The sequence below is a fragment of the Pezoporus occidentalis genome, unplaced genomic scaffold (assembly GCF_034315485.1).
Source record: "Pezoporus occidentalis ecotype Australia unplaced genomic scaffold, CSIRO_AGI_Poc_V1 ctg7, whole genome shotgun sequence".
NCBI classification, from domain to species: domain Eukaryota; kingdom Metazoa; phylum Chordata; class Aves; order Psittaciformes; family Psittacidae; genus Pezoporus; species Pezoporus occidentalis.
Window position 1 is genome coordinate 665,735 of NW_026916052.1, and position 17,841 is coordinate 683,575.

The 17,841-nt window shown below is 41.2% G+C and overlaps 1 protein-coding gene across 1 annotated transcript; it reads right to left on the reverse strand.

The window, feature by feature from the left end:
- Positions 1-692: 692 nt before the first annotated feature.
- NTPCR (nucleoside-triphosphatase, cancer-related) lies at positions 693-13,272 on the reverse strand. The gene is made up of 5 exons (XM_062641655.1): positions 13,166-13,272; positions 9,345-9,507; positions 8,156-8,252; positions 5,234-5,443; positions 693-807 (listed from the first exon to the last, which is right to left on the reverse strand). Exons 1-5 carry the CDS (start codon positions 13,197-13,199, stop codon positions 739-741), a joined length of 573 nt encoding a protein of 190 aa, XP_062497639.1. The 5' UTR covers positions 13,200-13,272; the 3' UTR covers positions 693-738.
- Between the last annotated feature and the right edge of the window lie 4,569 nt (positions 13,273-17,841).

Consider the following 17,841-nt stretch of genomic DNA (forward strand, 5'->3'; position numbering starts at 1 on the left):
AGCAGGTGCAAGGCAGGACTGCCATCAGAAACTTGAAAATAAATCCAAAATGCAGCCCTCTTATCAACTACTCTCTGGGTTTACAGTACTTAGAACAGGGCAACACTGGTTATTTTTCCTTCTCATCCAGAATTCTGTTAATGTCACTTACTCAGGACTACAGAAAATCTCCTTGAAAGTTCTAGCAACTGGAAAGACTGGAGGGAAAGCATCTGCTTATTCCTTCTACCTCATTAATAGTCAGCACCCATGTTGAATCACACTTGGATACACATGAGCTGGGTCACTGGCAGCAAAGATATTTCTACATAAACCAGGCAGAGCACACATACATCTTGGGCAGGGCTCTGTTTTGTTATACCAGGTCCCAAGTTCCCCATACTGAATTGCTGTCTAGCAGAACATGTCACACCACACTCTGAAAGACTAAGATGCTTTTGCATGGTGTAACTAGAATGAGAGTCGGACCCCCTAACTTCCAAATACCCAGATCAGAACAGGATATTAACTATGCATCTATTCAAATTTTTGAATGGATCAGCTTGTAAACTGAATAAACAAGAAGCCTGCTAGCTCATTTTCACATTTTAGAGCATTACCAGCTTTACCTTGCTTACCCTGAAGGCTCCAGTAAAGCCTCCAGGGACTAAAGCAGGAAGGACAGACTAGAACATCTGCAAAACCTTGTAATGTTTTGTTGAAATAGAAGCTTTAGTGTTTGTAGGCAACAAAATGTCTTCATTTTCTGCAGGATTCCACAGCTGCCAAGATGTCTTGAAAAATGCTGTTTCTGTTTTCTTTACTAACCTAGAGAAAGAGAAATTAAAACTGATGTAATTTGATGAATAACCTCTATATTAGTGTTTACTTCAAAAACAAACAAAGCAGAAATTCAAATGCATTTCTTTCTCAGTGAAGGAATGCTGAGTGTCAAACACCTGCCACCTTCTGCTACTGAGAACACAATAAGCTAAAGCCACAAACCTGCATATGTAATTGCACATTCAGTGATCTTTTTGATTTAATTACCCATGGTATTTTGCCGTATTATTCAGGACTTGAATAACTAACAAGAATCACTCGAAGAACCAGCATGTTCTTTTGTCATTACTAGAAATCCTTTTCAATTACCAAACATAATTTTCCTGCTATGAAGTAGTTCTTACGCCTTCAGTACTTGAAAGGGTTGTGTCTATTAGGATGACAGAGCTAGTTAAAAACTTGTGTAATGAAAAAAAATTAAAACAGGCTCAGTAGCACAACTCTAATCTGAGAAGCCTTAGCATTGCAGGATAGAAACACAGAGCTGGTGGGGGGTATAAATTACACCTTCTTGGTAGACTGGGTACTGATACAGAGCCCAGTCACCCACAGTGCATTACTCAACCAAAACCTGGGGAGATGGCTGGGGTGATGAGAGGGTTAACAAGCAATGATGAAGTATCAGCAAAAGCCTCATTCTAAAAAGCCTAAGGAATTTTCCCAACTGTTCAGATCCCTGCAAAGAGGGCAGGAATAACTCAGACAAAGACAGATGAGCCAAAAAAAAAAAAAAAGGGCATTCATTTTTTTGACAAAGTTTGAGAAATACTGCTTTATGAGGAAGGAGACACCACACTATGCATGGCATAAACCTCTCTACCAGCAAGGTTTCACTGCTTTCCTTGTAGCTGCATTTAAGATCGGATCAGACAGGTTTCCCTTCCATCCCTTCCAGTGCTACAGTCAATTCTGAACAGGAGAAAGTATTACTGCTGTTGTTTTTATTATTACTAAATGGGAGCCTACTGCTATTTACAGCATTTAGACAGGATGCCTGGAAACTAACACCGTAAACTTACAGATGGTGGCCCTGCCTATGCCACCTGAATTCAAAGATTATCAACATGGGGCTGATGAAAAAGTGACATAAAAAAAAAAAAAACAACAATCAAACAAAAAAAGCCAACCAAACCCAAAGGAAGGAAAGGGAAGATCTGCCTGAAAATATTGCTGGTTTTATTAAGTATCATTCCAAGCCTATTGTAAGATAAACAGAAAACCCCATAATAACAAAGACAGCAAGACAACAAAGAATGAAACTGCTCTTCAATAAAGGTACTGAGAGACCCCAAGGTAAACAAGGCATAGAGCATAGATCAGCCAAACTCACTGCAAGTGTCCTGATATCCTGACTTCCAAAAGACCTTCTGAACATTTTATAGCTCTTCCCATTGTCTCAAAGCCAACAAAAACTATACAACATTTTAACTATCCCTTTTCCATACCTACATGCCAGAAGTCCAGTGAGACAGCACAGAGAAAGTGCCAAGTGCTGGGAAATTTTCACAACTCTTTTACAAAGGCTTTTTCATAGATAGAGGTCTCCTCTTAAGATCTGGAGACATTCAGTGCAGGCAGCTTTTCTAGAGAGAACCAATCTCCCAATATCTATATTGAGTGCACAAACAGATGGGTACCTCTTTAGGCAGGGAGCTGAAAATAACTGTAGATGCTGCTTATTCTAAGCATTTAGGCAATTTGGAGGAAACTACCACCTAGACTCCAAGCAGGGAACAGTAGAGGACAAAAGCTTTCTTCCCCAACTGTTAAGAGTACCATCTACGAAACCCCTCTTGTGCAATCTGTTCAAATGGAACCTTTTTCTTCTTCTGATCCATTTAGCTATTTATTTTCTTTCTTAAAAGGCATATGCAATCAAACTTCACTAATGGATTTCATGGAAGCAAAATTAATAGATGGGAAAATGGGAAAAAATGAGTATGTGCCAGCTGCTAAGGATAATCTGATCCTATTTACGACGCTGTCTGCAAAACTACACAGACTATATCATTACCTCTGCAGTGCTAAAAGAGCCTCTATAGTTTCACTGGAAAGTTTGGTTCTCAGCAAAATGGAACTGGGCAACAATGGAAAGAAATGTGTTAAATATCAGAGCTACTCTCATTAAGTGCTCTAAGCATAATAAATTAAACATTTGGGACCAAATTGTCAAATGCTTTTAGGGCATCTGGGCCCGTTTACACCAACTGAATGTGCTTTCAAGACAAAAGGGACTGTAAAACCCCAAACAGCTGTCTCTCTGCTCTTAGTGTCAAACATCAGAACTCTCCTCCTGACACTAAGAGAAGAATGACAAAACTCTACTAAGTTACTTGAGTGCAGCCTAACTCCTTATGAAGCGACAAAGCAGGCATAACTTTTTTGGAAGGTGGCCACCTACTTCTGCACACTTCGAGGCACCATAAAAGTTAGTAAGGAATTACTGACTATGAGCTTATTTGGACACTCCAGGTTCTCCCCAATCCACAGCCCTTGAAGAACACAGCTGGTGAGTCAGTATTTACTTCAGCTAGTAACACCTCTGACTCCCCAGGGGCAGGTTCTGTTCCTACTCAGGCACACGTTTTAACCAGCTGGGAAAGAACACGTCTTGTGTCATTGGAGCAAGTGAGACAGATGCCCTCCTGCGTAAGACTTCAGCACAGCAGGTCTCTGCCACCTGGGAACTATTGCAGTCTGCCACACATTTCACACCCATGCTTTTGGCTAATGGATTCACCAGAAACTCTACTTAAACAGAGAAACCTGCACCTCAGAAGCATAAACAGGATGGCTCATTTTTGCAGTAAAGAACACACTGCTCCACTGACATTTACAGGAAGAGTTCCACTGGCTGCAGTCAGTATTTAAGAGAAAGGTGTATCAGCAGACTGATATAGCTAGCAACTTGGGGCTGAGTGGCATATGCCCTCAGAACACCACCTATAAAGGGAGACAGTAGAAGCCTCAAAAGCTTCCCTGAGAGCCAAATGCTGTTTTCTAGCACCGTGTTTCCTCCTCACACACTAGCACATTATTGTCTTGTCATGACTGCAGTGTAAGTACTGAACATCTGTTACTTTCAGGGAGGCATTCTCCATTCCCTCTTCCCCAGTCATACCACTGTAAAGTAAGCCACATAAAATTCACATTCACATGCATCCCTGTTCAGCAGCCTAACAGCACACATAAGCTTATCAGTAGGAAACCTGGGGTTTTATCTCTGAAAGGAACAGTAAGAGCCAAATGCTTACGTGAGTAAAGGAATCTTGTCTCGTCTTTGCTCATAGGGTTGCTTTAGCACTTAACAGGCATTTAATTTAAAAAAAAAACAACAGAAATTGAAGATGATAATGTGACCACCACCAAAAAAAAAAGCTGAGGAACTTTTCCAAGCTCTACAGTTTTACAAGTCTCACTTTGAAAAGCAAAAAAGAAGTTGGAGGCTTTGCTTTCTCTGCAATAATTAAGATCATTCAATGCAAACTGTTGAGATAGTGTATTTTCCTTACTGATCCACTCGGATGAAAACTCTGACATGCATCTGATAAAGAACAGGCTGCAGCAGTATACTGCTCTACAGCATATTAACCCTGCTACTAAGCCAAGATGTTTACCTCCCACTTCCTGAATTTATAATTTATAGTTCAGTTTTGGATATATAGCCTTACTCTCTCCTACAAATAGTATACACTGAGTAGAAAAAGAAAACAAAAGAGTGGGGGTTGCATTTAGCTTGGTTTTGTGAAGCATCCAGGACATTTGCAGATGTTAAGGAAGCTTCACACATGTATTCCTGTGAACAGGCTACGTTTTGTTGTGGTTAAGTTTTTGAGAACCCCCCTGTAAGTGATCAGAAATGCACTTTGAGACCCTAATATTCTGAAAATGATGTCTGTAAAGTAACATGATGAATTCCAAAATTGATTCACTGACTCCATTTACAAGTGTCTGTCCTCTAGAAGCGATTTCTGCAAACTCCACTACATTTTTTTTCCCTTGAATATGATTACTAGTAAGACTTCTGCATGTTAGTCTAAAAAAGAAAGTAAGTTCAAAAATCTGATTGTACTTTGAAAGATTTAACACTCAGGAATAATGAATGCATACATGGCAATAATACTAGAGCAAGAAAACCTTTTAAAACAACTATATCATTACTTCTGCAGCCCCTCACAAGCAAAGCCAGCTGTGTAAGACTGCTATGGTAAGTGTCAAATGTAAGTTTTTTTTTTCTTTTTTAATAAGGTGAACACCTGCCCATTAAGAATAAAACAGAAACTGAAAAACTCATTTCATATAAGCTACCCACAGCTATCAACTGGTAGTAACAATTGGTTTTTAAGCAGAGCAAAATACAAACCAGCAACCTAGAACAGAAGGCTCTTTAAGGGTATTAAATATTACTCACATTGAACACTTTAACATCTTTTCTATTTCTTATTTCTTCAACAAGATCCAGTGGCTTTCCCTTAGGTATTGGAATAGTTCCAAGCACCACAGTCCCTGAGCCAGTGAGTGTCTGACGAACAGCTTGAATAAAAGCCTGGCTGAAGAGCTCCATTTTACCAACCTCATCTATGACGCAGATTTTTTTCTCTGCATCACTGCTACGGTTTACCTGTGGAAAAGTGCATCAAGAGACTGTAAACAATACAGAACTTAGAACAAGTAACAGTAATAATTTCTATGCTAATAAAAGAAATAACTCCAAAAGAAATCAATTCAATTGTAATATAGGTGGAAATTGGAGAAGTCAAAGCTGCTGCTGGTGACAGACTTATAAATCATTTCTATTTCAGCACAGATTTTTTGGAAAGATGAAAATATATATACAGCATAAAAGCTCACTACGATATGAAATATCCATAATATCAGTTTGCCTTCAAAGCAGAATTCTCACAGTGGTCCTACATGAGCTATCTGACAATTGTAAACTGCATGTTGTCTACTAGCAGCCATCAATCAATCTGAGGGACACCAATTTTTCAAACTTCACTCTTCCCATCAAATTATGCATTTAGAATAGATGAATATCCACACAAGTATTAAAAAAAATATAAAAGATTTGCATTAAACCTTGATTTGGAAATGTCTCTTCTTGTAGCTGGGTCAAATAATGGTCAAAACTAGCATGTCTCTCAAAACAATTGGCTTTCTTCTAAGCTATCTGGATAAGAACCAAGCTATTTCCAAGCCTCTCTCACATCAGAACACTCATCTTCCATTTCTTTGTCAAGATACAGCTCATTCTATAGTCCTACCATCCCCCTGGATTGCAGGATAGGCACCATACTAGCAACTGACCATATCTGTGGTTTGTTTGCTTTTTTCATAAAGCGAATACTGTGCCAAATAGCACTGTGCTGCAGAGTGGTGTGAGCAGCAGGGAAGTCTAAGAGAGAACTTAGGTGAATGCCACTGGAGAAAAGGCAATTTGGAAAGCAGAGGAACTTTTCAGCAGAAAAGGAAGTGCACTGCCTACCCTCTCTTGGTAAAAGTAACCTTGAACTGTACTCCATCACTTACAGAAGTGAGGAGGAAATCAACTCAAGTCAAAACATCACCGTAGATTCATGAATATATACCAATACCAGCCATATCACACAGAACATAAAAAAGAAGGAAAAAAAGAAATCAAAATATTTTCCCCTGTGAAGGCAAAGTATTTGTTTCTGGGAAAGTGGAAGAAGTGTATAACATGCATCCTAAAATCTTTTCAAGCTAAGTCTCTGCTGAGTAGCTGTTTTATCTAAAATCCTTTTATAGATCAGTGAGCTAAAAAGCCAATACTAGTCACTAGGTCACACATTGAGAAACAGAACATTTTGCTTTGAAAAAAATATCCTCAGTCCTGCCTGGTAAAGTTTTCAGACCTGACAGATTATCCACTGTAGGATCTATCCCTGTTCTTACTGCAGTGAATGAGATCCAAGCCTTGTGAGCTGAATCTGTCCTGAAGACTAAATGGGAAAATGCCCACTCTGTCCTGCTCTCTGATCAAACCAGACCATACCTATGACTCTCCTGCCCTCTTTCTTCGTCACTTCTTGTTTCTGTTCTATGATATTCCTCACTCTCCTCAACTTCCATTTTGTGCCACTTACATGCATGACTGCATTCCCACAAAACTGATAACTGATTAACAGCACTTTCAATGACAAAGCCAATTAACAACCAGAAAAACTCAACAGTGCTAACACCCTTCTACAGCAAGATCTCTCCTGGACTTCACATACAATCAGTAAAAGGATTCTGAGTACAGTGCTGGCTTAATGAAGTCTGTTTTATTAAACTATCTATTTCCTAACATAGTAAATCAAGTTACAGTGAAATTAAATAAATGAAAATATGCCCCATTTTATTCATACTTCCTTTCTTCCCTGCCCCCAACATTTCTGCTTCCCTGCTCTCAGACTTTAATGTTCCTTCACAAAACCAAGAATCAGGTCCTCAATCTTATTCTTGCTCCTTGCACCTCTGGTTGTTGGGGTTTTTTTTTATTCTTTCAAAGTTCAAATAAAAAGTCTCTTCTTCCTTGGCCCCTTGAGCTTTGGCAGAGCAGAAAAATCACAATACGATCTTTTTAGTAGTGCAGTTCAGTAGCTGCTGCACACTGCTTATGATATATGTCAAAACCAGATCTGTTCTTGTTTAATTTTGGAGAGGTAAAAGGTAGGAGTGAGAGAGAGGAAGGAGAAGGCAAAAGGCCAGAATAAAATGTCAGGAGAAAGATAGGAAAAAGACTGTGTAGAAAGTCTTGTTACAGTCAGACCACTCCTTCTGCAGCAGACTAATTATCAGGCTGCTATTATCAGTTAAAACCTACCACTCTGCAGGTACTTACATAGTGGTAATAAAAAGTAACCAGTGGATTCAAGAAACAAATGTTTCTACTGGAAGAAGATGGGAATTGGAACAAGAGGGGAAAAAAGGGCTGTAAAGAGCAGCAACAAAGGCCTTTTTCTTTCACTCACTGATTCCACCCAGTTCTGTGCAGTAGGAACTCATGCATTTTGTTTGCTTTCCAATATGCAAGACAGTGGCATTGGAAGAAACTTCCTATCAGCTATCTCTCAGGCTGAGGAGGTCCTGCTCACAGAGTGATGTCAGATCAGGAATGAGTGGTGACTGTAATCTCCCCAAACACCATGTTAAGCACAAAAGAGCAAGTCAGATTTGCCCCTCCAGCTTCCTGATGTCAATTGGAATAAGCGATACCAAAGAAATAGGCCATTTATTAATATCTAAAACTAGCGCTCTAGAAGGGCCTTCCAATAACACTGATTATCATAAAGCATCATTTTTTCAGCAGCTTTGATAGAATACTCACATTTCTCAGCATAGGTAGAACCAACTGCTCAAATGAAACAACATCTACAACATACTGTCCGACCCGACATTCACATCTTGAAGCAGAAGAATCAGAACTGAATTTGAAAAAAGGAGATACACAATTCCTTTTAAGTAATGAGTTTAATGAAAATTCACTGCAGTCATTTCAAGTGGATTTATGAGAAGTTATCCTAATAAGTCAGATCCCCTTAATTCTTCTAAGGAAAGCAAAGAAACTCTGTAAATCATTCATTAAGTCACATTGCGTCAAGCACACTATCAGGTAATAAATACAGGATAAGATACCTTCACAACTATGCAAACTCCAATTTGAACAGTGTAAGGAAGGACAATGGGATCTAAAAGCCAGAAGGTATATTTACAGTGAAATCAAAGTACATGCCTTCAGTTCAGATCTTTGAATTTGGTGACATTACAGACACAGAAGTAGCCCAAATCCCAGTATGGGCTGCAAAACCCCTAAACAATCTCAGAAAAATATTCAGTTTGCCTCTGCTGCATCACACTATCCTACGCAAACTTCCTTTATTACCAACATGCAAATTATTTAGTAATATCACCTATGTCTGAGGGAGATGCTAGTGGCACACCTGGACCTAGACTACATTTTGCACAAGGCACGAAAGGCTAAGTCAAACAGGAGAGACTGTGAGCCCCTCTGCCCTTCAAGAGGCCCCCACTCTTAGTGGGCATCCAAAGCTCTTTCTTACCTAAAATTCACATATGGGTTTGGTGGGTCAGTCAGTGGCTCTGGAAAACAATGTTATATGCAATTTCTTTTTTATTTTCCACTTCTGTCTCTATAAATTAACTTGTGGAAAAAATTATGTTCCTCCTTGCCTATAAAAAGTTATTTCTGTAAACCAAGAGCCTTAGCCTCACAATAAAAGGCTCGGCAGTGCTTCCTTCCTATCTGGTGTAAAATAAGCAGTAAGAAAGAACACCCTTCCCTAGTACATTTTCAGTATTTCATTACACAGTAGAAACATACATTGTCTACATACACCATATAGGTGTCCTGGCTGATACAAGAACTGAACAAAGAACCTGACCATAAAAGCAATATGTGTGCTGGAAATCCCCTGTTGAAAGAGCACTTAACATGCCGACAGGCTAGAGCAGAAGCATAAAACAATAGCCACTTGCAGTTATTAAAATCTCAGTACCTGACTCTAGATAATGGTCCTCGTTTTCCAGACAAAGTGACAACATCAAAACCTGTTCTCCTGCCACCTTCTCTAACTTCCTCTGTGTAAAATCCGTCAATGGAAGTGCCTGCGGATTTTAGAGCTTGAGTGACTTTCTGGATCAAAGTAGTCTTTCCAACCCCTAAAAATGAAAAAACAAAAAGCACACAGCATTAATCTTCTACACTAAAATCCCATTTTTAAGCACCACAGTAATGATTCAGTTCACCAGAAGCATTGATTACTTTCTGAAGTCCGCAAATTGCTTTTTTAAAATGGTAGGAAAGAATAGAAGCACCTTTTAAAGTTCATCCTGTACCAACACTGTAATGTTTTATTAGCCTTTAAGAAGTGAGTCTACAGTGAAGTCTTAACAGAATGGTACAAATATTCCAGACTACCACTGAACTTTTTATGTTAGATAGCACACGGTCAAGCCGCAAAGCTTGCCCCAAGGCAGGTAAATACACAAAATCCATACTTCTACACAACTGATACTCAAGCTAGCTGGAAGACTGACTGATGCATCTCCCTTTCCACCACTGCTGTTCACTACTCTTTAAAAACAGAGCTGAGTTTATCCCTCGCTCATAAAGTCAAGGCTAACTGCTATTACCAGAAGCCTACCTAACACAAAGGACACACTACCTCTATTGATGTCCTAGAAATTGGAAGCACCCAGTGCCCCTGAGATCAGGTCCTACATGGCAAAAAGTATTTCCAATAAGAAACATGCTTCTTATGCTAACTGAAGTACGAGGTTTTGACTAGATATAGGGAAAAGGTTTTTTTATCATGAAGACAATCAAGCCAAGGGACAGGCTGCCCAGAGAAGCTATGTAGTCTTCAGGTTCTTTGCAGTTTTCAAGTCTTGACTAGATAAAGCCTTGAACAACCTGGTCTGGCCTCACAGCTGACCCTCCTTTACATGTCCTGAGGTCCCTTCTCACATGAATTATCCTGTGTTCCTATTTTCATACCCTGACACAGATCCTTAAAACCCTGGCCACCAGATGTTTACTGGCACAGTCTGATGGACCTTCTACGGTGTGAACATCGGCCATGTTCCAGACACCCTCTTTTACCACAATGATCTATTTTTTTCTCCTTTATGATTGCACACATACTTCCCTTGACAATCTCCTTTTAAACTCAACTTTATCACCTCACACAAAATTTAGTGCTATCACTTAGCTTTTAATAATTGCTGTAACAAAGTCAGAAGATATAAAACATCCTGCAGAATAAACCTTCAAATTCCTGGAGACAAGGCATATAGACCAAATGTAAGGTGCCCAATGGTGCGAACAGATGGCATTTTAACATGTACATACCAAATTCCTTGCTTAAGTTTTAAGCACATTTAGGACCTACTTTCTTAGTAGTATCAATAACAAAATGTTCTGTGGCTTCAAGGGCACCTAGTCAAACCATTAAGCCAACTTTTCAGAACTGAAGCCAAAGGGATTCCTGGCATTTGAACAACAATAAAATGACAAGTGTGGCACTGTCGGTATCTACCATCTTTCTGAGGCCTTGTCTCTATAAGCAAATTCATACTAATCTGGCTAAGTAAATCTGCCATCTCTACTTTTGTTCACTCAATAAATTGCCAAAGAAAGCTAAAATGATTCAAACTAAGTTTAAGAAAGCTTAAAATTCTACAGTTAGCTAATCAAAACAGTACATTCCATTTCAGTTAAATGAACAGAGACAAGGCCTGAGCAAGCCTTCCTGGAAGGCTGCCTTCATTCAAGCGCACAGAAAGACAGAATGATGGTGGTGGAATGTACTGCTATCTCAGCCTAGCAGAGCAATTAATTCTAAGTTAATCCCAGACAAGACAGGCATTGGCAAAAGGTTCACTGAAAGGATAATTAAGCCCACTGTTTTACTTCCAGACATAAAAGAAAGCTTTGCAGTTATAGTAACTGGCTTATTTATCAAACATTTAGCTGAATCCTCATAACTACATCCCACAAACTACTCCACCACTTCAAACAAGGTCCGCCTACTTGGGATACCAATTACTACCTATGATGATGGCTTGACTTCACGAACAAAGGTTTAGGAAGGGCTTTACCCATGCTTACTACAAGCCTGCTGATGATTAAAAAGGCCAATGTGGTACAGGCAAATCCAGTTGCAAAAATCACAGCAAAAGGTCTCCTTAGGTGGTATAGGTGAGGCACGATTCTTTCTACATTGTCTTTTCTCCTCGAGACTAATTCTGCTTGTGTTCTCAAAGGAGACAACAGCATTACGTATGGTGTGCCTCCAAGTCTCCCAATTGGAGGCCAAGGTGGACCGCTGGTGGTAGTCAATATGGCCAAGGCTGAGGTATTGTTTCAGGGAGTCCTTATATCTCCTCTTTGGGACACTTCTCTTGCGGCAACTGGTGGTGAGTTCACCGTAAAACACAATCTTAGGGAAGTGGTGATCCTCCATCCTGGAGACGTGCCCTGCCCTGCCCAGCGCAGCTGCGATTTCAGCAATACGGCCTTGTTATAAAAACCTAAAATCGCCAATCTGTTTTAACTGGTTTTTATTGTAATTAATATCAAAAGGCAATAAGCAAGCAGCGCTGGGTGCGCCAGGGAGTCTCTACTCCACCTAAGCCGCACAAGGGGAACTTCTGGGGATAGTCTCTTATACTTTTTGGTCTTGGGTTTCAGCCAATCCTGTTGTCTTCTTTTCCCGGGCTTCCTGGGTTTCAGCCAATCCTGTTGTCTTCTTTTCCAGGGCTTTTCCTCCTGTTGCTGGGGTCTTGCCTCCGGGTGAAGAAATATCTTAGAAAGGTTACTAAACGTCTTGGTAATGCATTAACAGGAAGATGTCTATCACAAGTCTGACCGCCATCTTAGCCCCCATAAATTCCACTCCTTATATGTTTATTTGTTCAGCGCACAGATTTCACAACGTTCTGTAACAGGACATATCTCTAAGTTACCTACCCCCCCCCCCCTTTTCTAAGAACATTCATGCAATTTAAACAATGAATTTCTTTGCACAATATTGCGGTTGACCCAAGGGAATTATTCCCTTGTTTCTTCTTCCTCCTCACTGTGGTATTGACAGGGACACTTATCATACCCTTTGCACATAGCACAATGATCACAAGGGATTCCAGCTCCACACAAAATGCAGTGATCACTAGGACCCCTGAGCTGCTGACACGAATCACTCTGACGTAACTCACAGCCTCGATACCAGATAACTGAGCATTATTTAGGGTGAAAGTGCTAAACTGCTATAATTAAGTTCCAGAAAAGGTGAGTGCTCAGAAATGTGTCCTGGTTGCAGCTTAACTCAAGCAAGTTAGCTGTCCAGGAGTTGTTTTTTTGGTTTGTTTTTTTTTTTTCCCTAACATCGAACTGCTGGAGCCAAACACAAATCAGAAGCATCCAGAAACCTACATGACATGGGATCAGACACGGAGCCAAAATGGACTTTGATTACGAGCAAATTAACGAATGCGACAGCTCCGACCTCCACCTGCAATACTCAGGGAGTGGAGCAGCTACAGGCCTACACACCGGCAGCCGGAGTTGCCTGGCAGGCAGCTGCTGGGCCCGGTTGCCACAGAAGGGGCCCCGTTGCACTCTGGGCCGATACTAGGGTCCACCAGCAGGTGCCTTCCCTTAGCTATAAGGGCTTTGCAGCCCCGCAAGTTCACAGTGCGGGCCGGGCCGGGCCGGGCCGAGCCGAGCCAAACCAGGCCAGGCCAGGCCCCCGGGCAGCCCCTGCGGCGGCAGCGCCCCCCCCACTCCCGTTCCCCAAACTCCTCCTGCCCCCGTTACCTGGGGGTCCCGTAAGAAAAACGTGCTTGGACATGGCGAAAGCCACAAAACACGCTCCACCTTCTCCGCACCAGACGCGGCCCGGCTGGCGGGAGTGACGCGCTGCACCGCCCCTCGCTCCGCCCCCGGCCCGCCTAGAAGCTGCCGCCGCCGCTTTTTGCTCACGGGGTGGAGTCGATTGTGTTGAGGCGCAGTGGGGCGGTTGCGGTTGAGCAGCGCCGAGTTCGGCCATCAGTACACGTTCACCTCAGCACCACATCGGCACCCTGAGAGGTGCCCGCCGCGAGTCACTGTACCGGGGGTGCCTGGTACGGCGGTTCCTGTGGCCCTGGGTTGCAGCGCCTAGGATAGGGTTTACGTGCAAAGCTCGGACAGCTGCTGAGGAGACCCTGGCTTTCCCCATGGAGACCCCGGAGCAGCCCGCGTGCGCCGGCGGGCCGAGTCTTCCCGCCCCGAAGGGCCACAGGGCTCCGACGCTCGACGCTGAGGGTTGACGGGGCCTGCCCAGCCTGTGGCAGGCTCGGAGGCGTGGCCGGGAGATGGGCTGCTGCTGTGGTGCTTCGCAGGAGGTGGACGTTGGTTTAGGTTAGGGGAGAAGGGGAAAAACCAATTAGTTTACTAAATGTGGGTCAGCATTTTCTTTATCGAGTCAGCCTGACCTGTTCAGTTTCTGACCATGTTAAGAAAGCTCTCTGTAGAGAGCAGTAAACAATGTGCACCAGGATGCAGCAAACCAGTCAATTAAAAGATGAAGGGGCTGTCTGATACTTAAGTGCAGACAGCAAACGTAACTAGGATGTTAATATGCAACTAGGGGACTGTTATGAAGCTGAGCGAATAGGGTCACAAATGAGAAGGCTTGGCAGGTTTAACAAAGACACTGACAGATACCTGTCTGCATCCCAAAACATCATATGCATGTGGCCCTCTGTATTTGTTTAGGCTTGGGTGATGGGGAGCTGTAAAACACCAGGGAAAAGGATTTCTCTGTGGAAGGCTGCAATGCACGTGTTGAAGTCTGGGTGAGGTGATGTCCTACCACTGAAATGTGCTGATCCCTGCCTGGCCATAAGCAACAAAACGGTTACCCAAAAATACTGAGGTATGGAAGGGGTACATCCTGGTTGTTGCTTGCTTCGGCTTGAATGGATCTCTTAAGGTTCAGCACATCCTTGTCTGGCTTTCATTTTCAGTAATTTCCCAAGGATTTATAGGTTGTTAATCATTTTCACAAAGTCAGTATCCTTGTCAGCCAGATGAAATCCATAGATCAGGAAGCAGAGTGTACATCTCAGTAGACAGGTATTTCCGTCTATTGAACAAAATATTTTTGATGCATATGTCACATATGGCCACTCTTCTTTGCATTGTTTTTTATTCCTAGCAGGATGAAGAGCAACCCTCTTTTAGTGATGTGCATCTTTAAATATACAATACTTTCAGGGCATCTAGGATCAGTGTAGAACAGTGGGTCACCTAAAAAGGTGAAGGATGCAATCAGCTATTTCACTGCATAATAAGAGTACCTTGTACCACTATGGTGCTGGCTTCTGAGGAAAGCAGAAGTCTCTTTCAGTCTCAAGTTATGCTCCAGTTAAGGGTCAACACCCTCATGAGGTAGAAATTATCATCACCACTTTCAGAAGGAGAAATTGCAACAAAGTGGTGTTATGAGGTAGAGTTAATAAATTACACCTTTGATCCCCTTGGTGGGATGCAGAATCAGAGCTGATGCCTAGGATCCCAAGATAATACAGAGAGTATGGAAGCTTGCCAGTAGGAAATGTAAAGAGGATGCTTAGAAACACTCCCTGCCTAGCCTTAAATCTAGTGCAATGTTTCAGGATGATAGGAATATTTCTCTTTAGCTGGGATAGATAAATCAGAACTTTCTACAGCTGCTCTATTGTTGGAGGTGAAGCACTTCTGCTTTATGTAATAGGCTACCGTTTAGTCAAATAGTAGGAAACATACATCCTTTTCAACTGCAGCCTCAAGGGAGTTGAAATCTATATTGTCCATTTGCCAGGAGAGTATCATAGAATTATAGAATAGTTAGGGTTGGAAATAAGCAAATTCACAGGCTCTTCCTATTAAGGCTGAGACATGGTACAGACACAAATCCAAGCTGATTGGGCCGCACAGAGCACAGTTAAGGTGTTAATGTAGAGGAGGGAAGACCTAGTTTCTGCCTTCTGCAGCATTGTACAGTCACGTATTACATGATCCATATGCTTTTGTTTTATATAAAAGTTGGGGCATCATCAGAAGAAAAATTTAAGACCGGGGTTGTTTGTATCATAGTTTACAACATCCATACCTTTCTTTGGCCTAACTGCTTCACTGTGTCTGGCCAGGAGTCAACTCAGAGGGGAGATCATAATTCGGAATTCTTGTTTGCCTGTTCTCTGCTTTCACCAATAACTGGATTTAGCTAATATATCATTGTCTTACATAATGACTTTTATTCCTCATTTCACATGAGTAGTATGGAAACTGTTTCATGCTTAAATAATTAATGAAAAAAATTGACAATTCTGGCATCCCTCTTGGGGAGCAGGAAGGTAGAGAGGTAAAAAAGACAGCTTCCCATGTCATCTAAAATGAAAACTGTGTTTTCCTAGTTTACATTCCAGTACTTTATGTTTTTTTTCAGGAGCAATGCACTTGTGATGTTAACTTACAGCTTCCTGCAGGTGTCTGTCAGGCATCTTTAATGCAAAGAAAGAACCACAGAAAAGACCTGCATTACTTACTACTAACACAAGACTACTAACACAAGAACAACACTTTCTAACTGTCTACTTCACCTTTACCCTGAACTGTGTAGAGCTTACTGTAATTGATTTTACAGGTAGTTTTTTTTATATAATATTAAATTATTGGCTGGTTGCCCAGGCAGGCCACATAAAGAGATTCAGACCATATTGTTTTGTTTGACATAGAGCTTTAGTAGATATTATAAATTAACCTTTAATTTTCAGAAGCACATGTGGAGAATTATAGGCTATCACTACTGTTTGACAAAGACCCTGATTTTTGGTACCATATTTGGAGAACCATTTCATCCTGTTTCCAGATACAGGACTCTGACACTTATGTTTTTATGTGGCTAAAACTTTGGTCTTGCAAACAAACGTTTCAGTAAAGTAGTCGCAGCATCAAGGATTAAATTAGCATTCCACTTTGATTTCCATTGTAACTTGTACCATAAAATGTTCTCTCCTTCTGGATGTACTTTCCTGTTAAGAGGACCTTATGCTTGCTAAATGAATTGGAAGTTTTACGATATGTTGTCAAAGATTTCCTATTCAAGTTTGTTCCCTTTGATATATTTACTTTATAATCTAGTGACCACACAGAATGTGCACTTTGCTCAAGAAGCATGAGCTGCAGTGTGCAAATTGTCTTCTGTATAGCTATGTGCTATAACCAGTAGTCTTTGGAGTTAGCCTTTGTGCTCTCCTAGTGATGGGATTTTTACATTCTTGGCTAGAGATGGTTAGCTGAAATAAGTAGAAAAGCACATACACTGGAAGTCTGGAAAAGGAAAAATAGACAACACAGGTTTTACTCCTTTTAGGATGAGGAGAGAAGAACCCAGCTTTTCCTCTTCTAACATGGGTAACTTAATGAGAGGTCATTTATTCCTAAAAGGTTTTCAGCTAAAAATATTTTCCTGTCCAAGTACCTAGACTCTGGCTTTGGTAGGAGACATTCGGTTAACTAATTCAACTGATGCTGAATTAAACTGTATAGTTGGGCAAGGACATGCACAAAGTATTTACAAAAGTCTGGTGCTTGGAAAAGACCTTTTCTGGAATACCAGGGCCAGGCTGTGATTCTGGGTGACCTGTGGAGACCTTGGAAGAAGCTGCCAATCATTGTTACAAACTGTTGATTAAGCCCTAGGGAAGCCTGTATTGCTGGATGTTCACTAAAAAAAGACTTGGATAGAGTCCTAGATCTTTATGTTGAATGGGGTAAAATTAATTAACTACAACTTTCCAGACCACTGACTAAGAAAAGAGACCATTTATATTTATGGTATTCCCTAGAGTAGAAGCTGGAAGGAATGAGAGTGTAATCTACCGTCTTTGATCTGCACCCTCAACTGGGCAGTAGTTTACATTTCAGCATTCTGCCTCAAGAAAGGCTCAGTACATTGCTATGGTTTTAGCTCTTGGTTTATCTGGTGTTAGGTTTATTTTGTTGTTGCTTCTTGTTTGTTTTTTTTTGGTTGTTTTTTTTGATGGTAGGTGTGCGGGTGGGGGGTTTTGGTGGGTTGTTTTTTTTTTGGTGGGGGGTTGTTTTTTTTTTGTTGTTGGTTTGGTTTGGTTTGGTTGGTTGGTTGGTTGGTTTGGTTTGTTGTTTGTTTGGGTTTTTTTTTTCCCACATGGGGGAGGGAATGGTTAGGTTGAAACCCTTGTTCTCTAGCTGAATGTGTCTTTTTGATTCATGGTACCTCAAGTTTGTACAGCATTTTATTGCATTAGGATAGGGAAGTACACTTCATTTTTTAAAAGAGATTTAATTTTAGATTTCCTGACTTTGTTCTTGTTCTCACTTGCAGAGAATGCTTCTGCTCACAGATAGTGGGGCTAACTGTATACCACTGGCCATCTACTGATAATAATGATGGTATTTCTGATGTGACTTTGTTTTGGCTGTGGAGT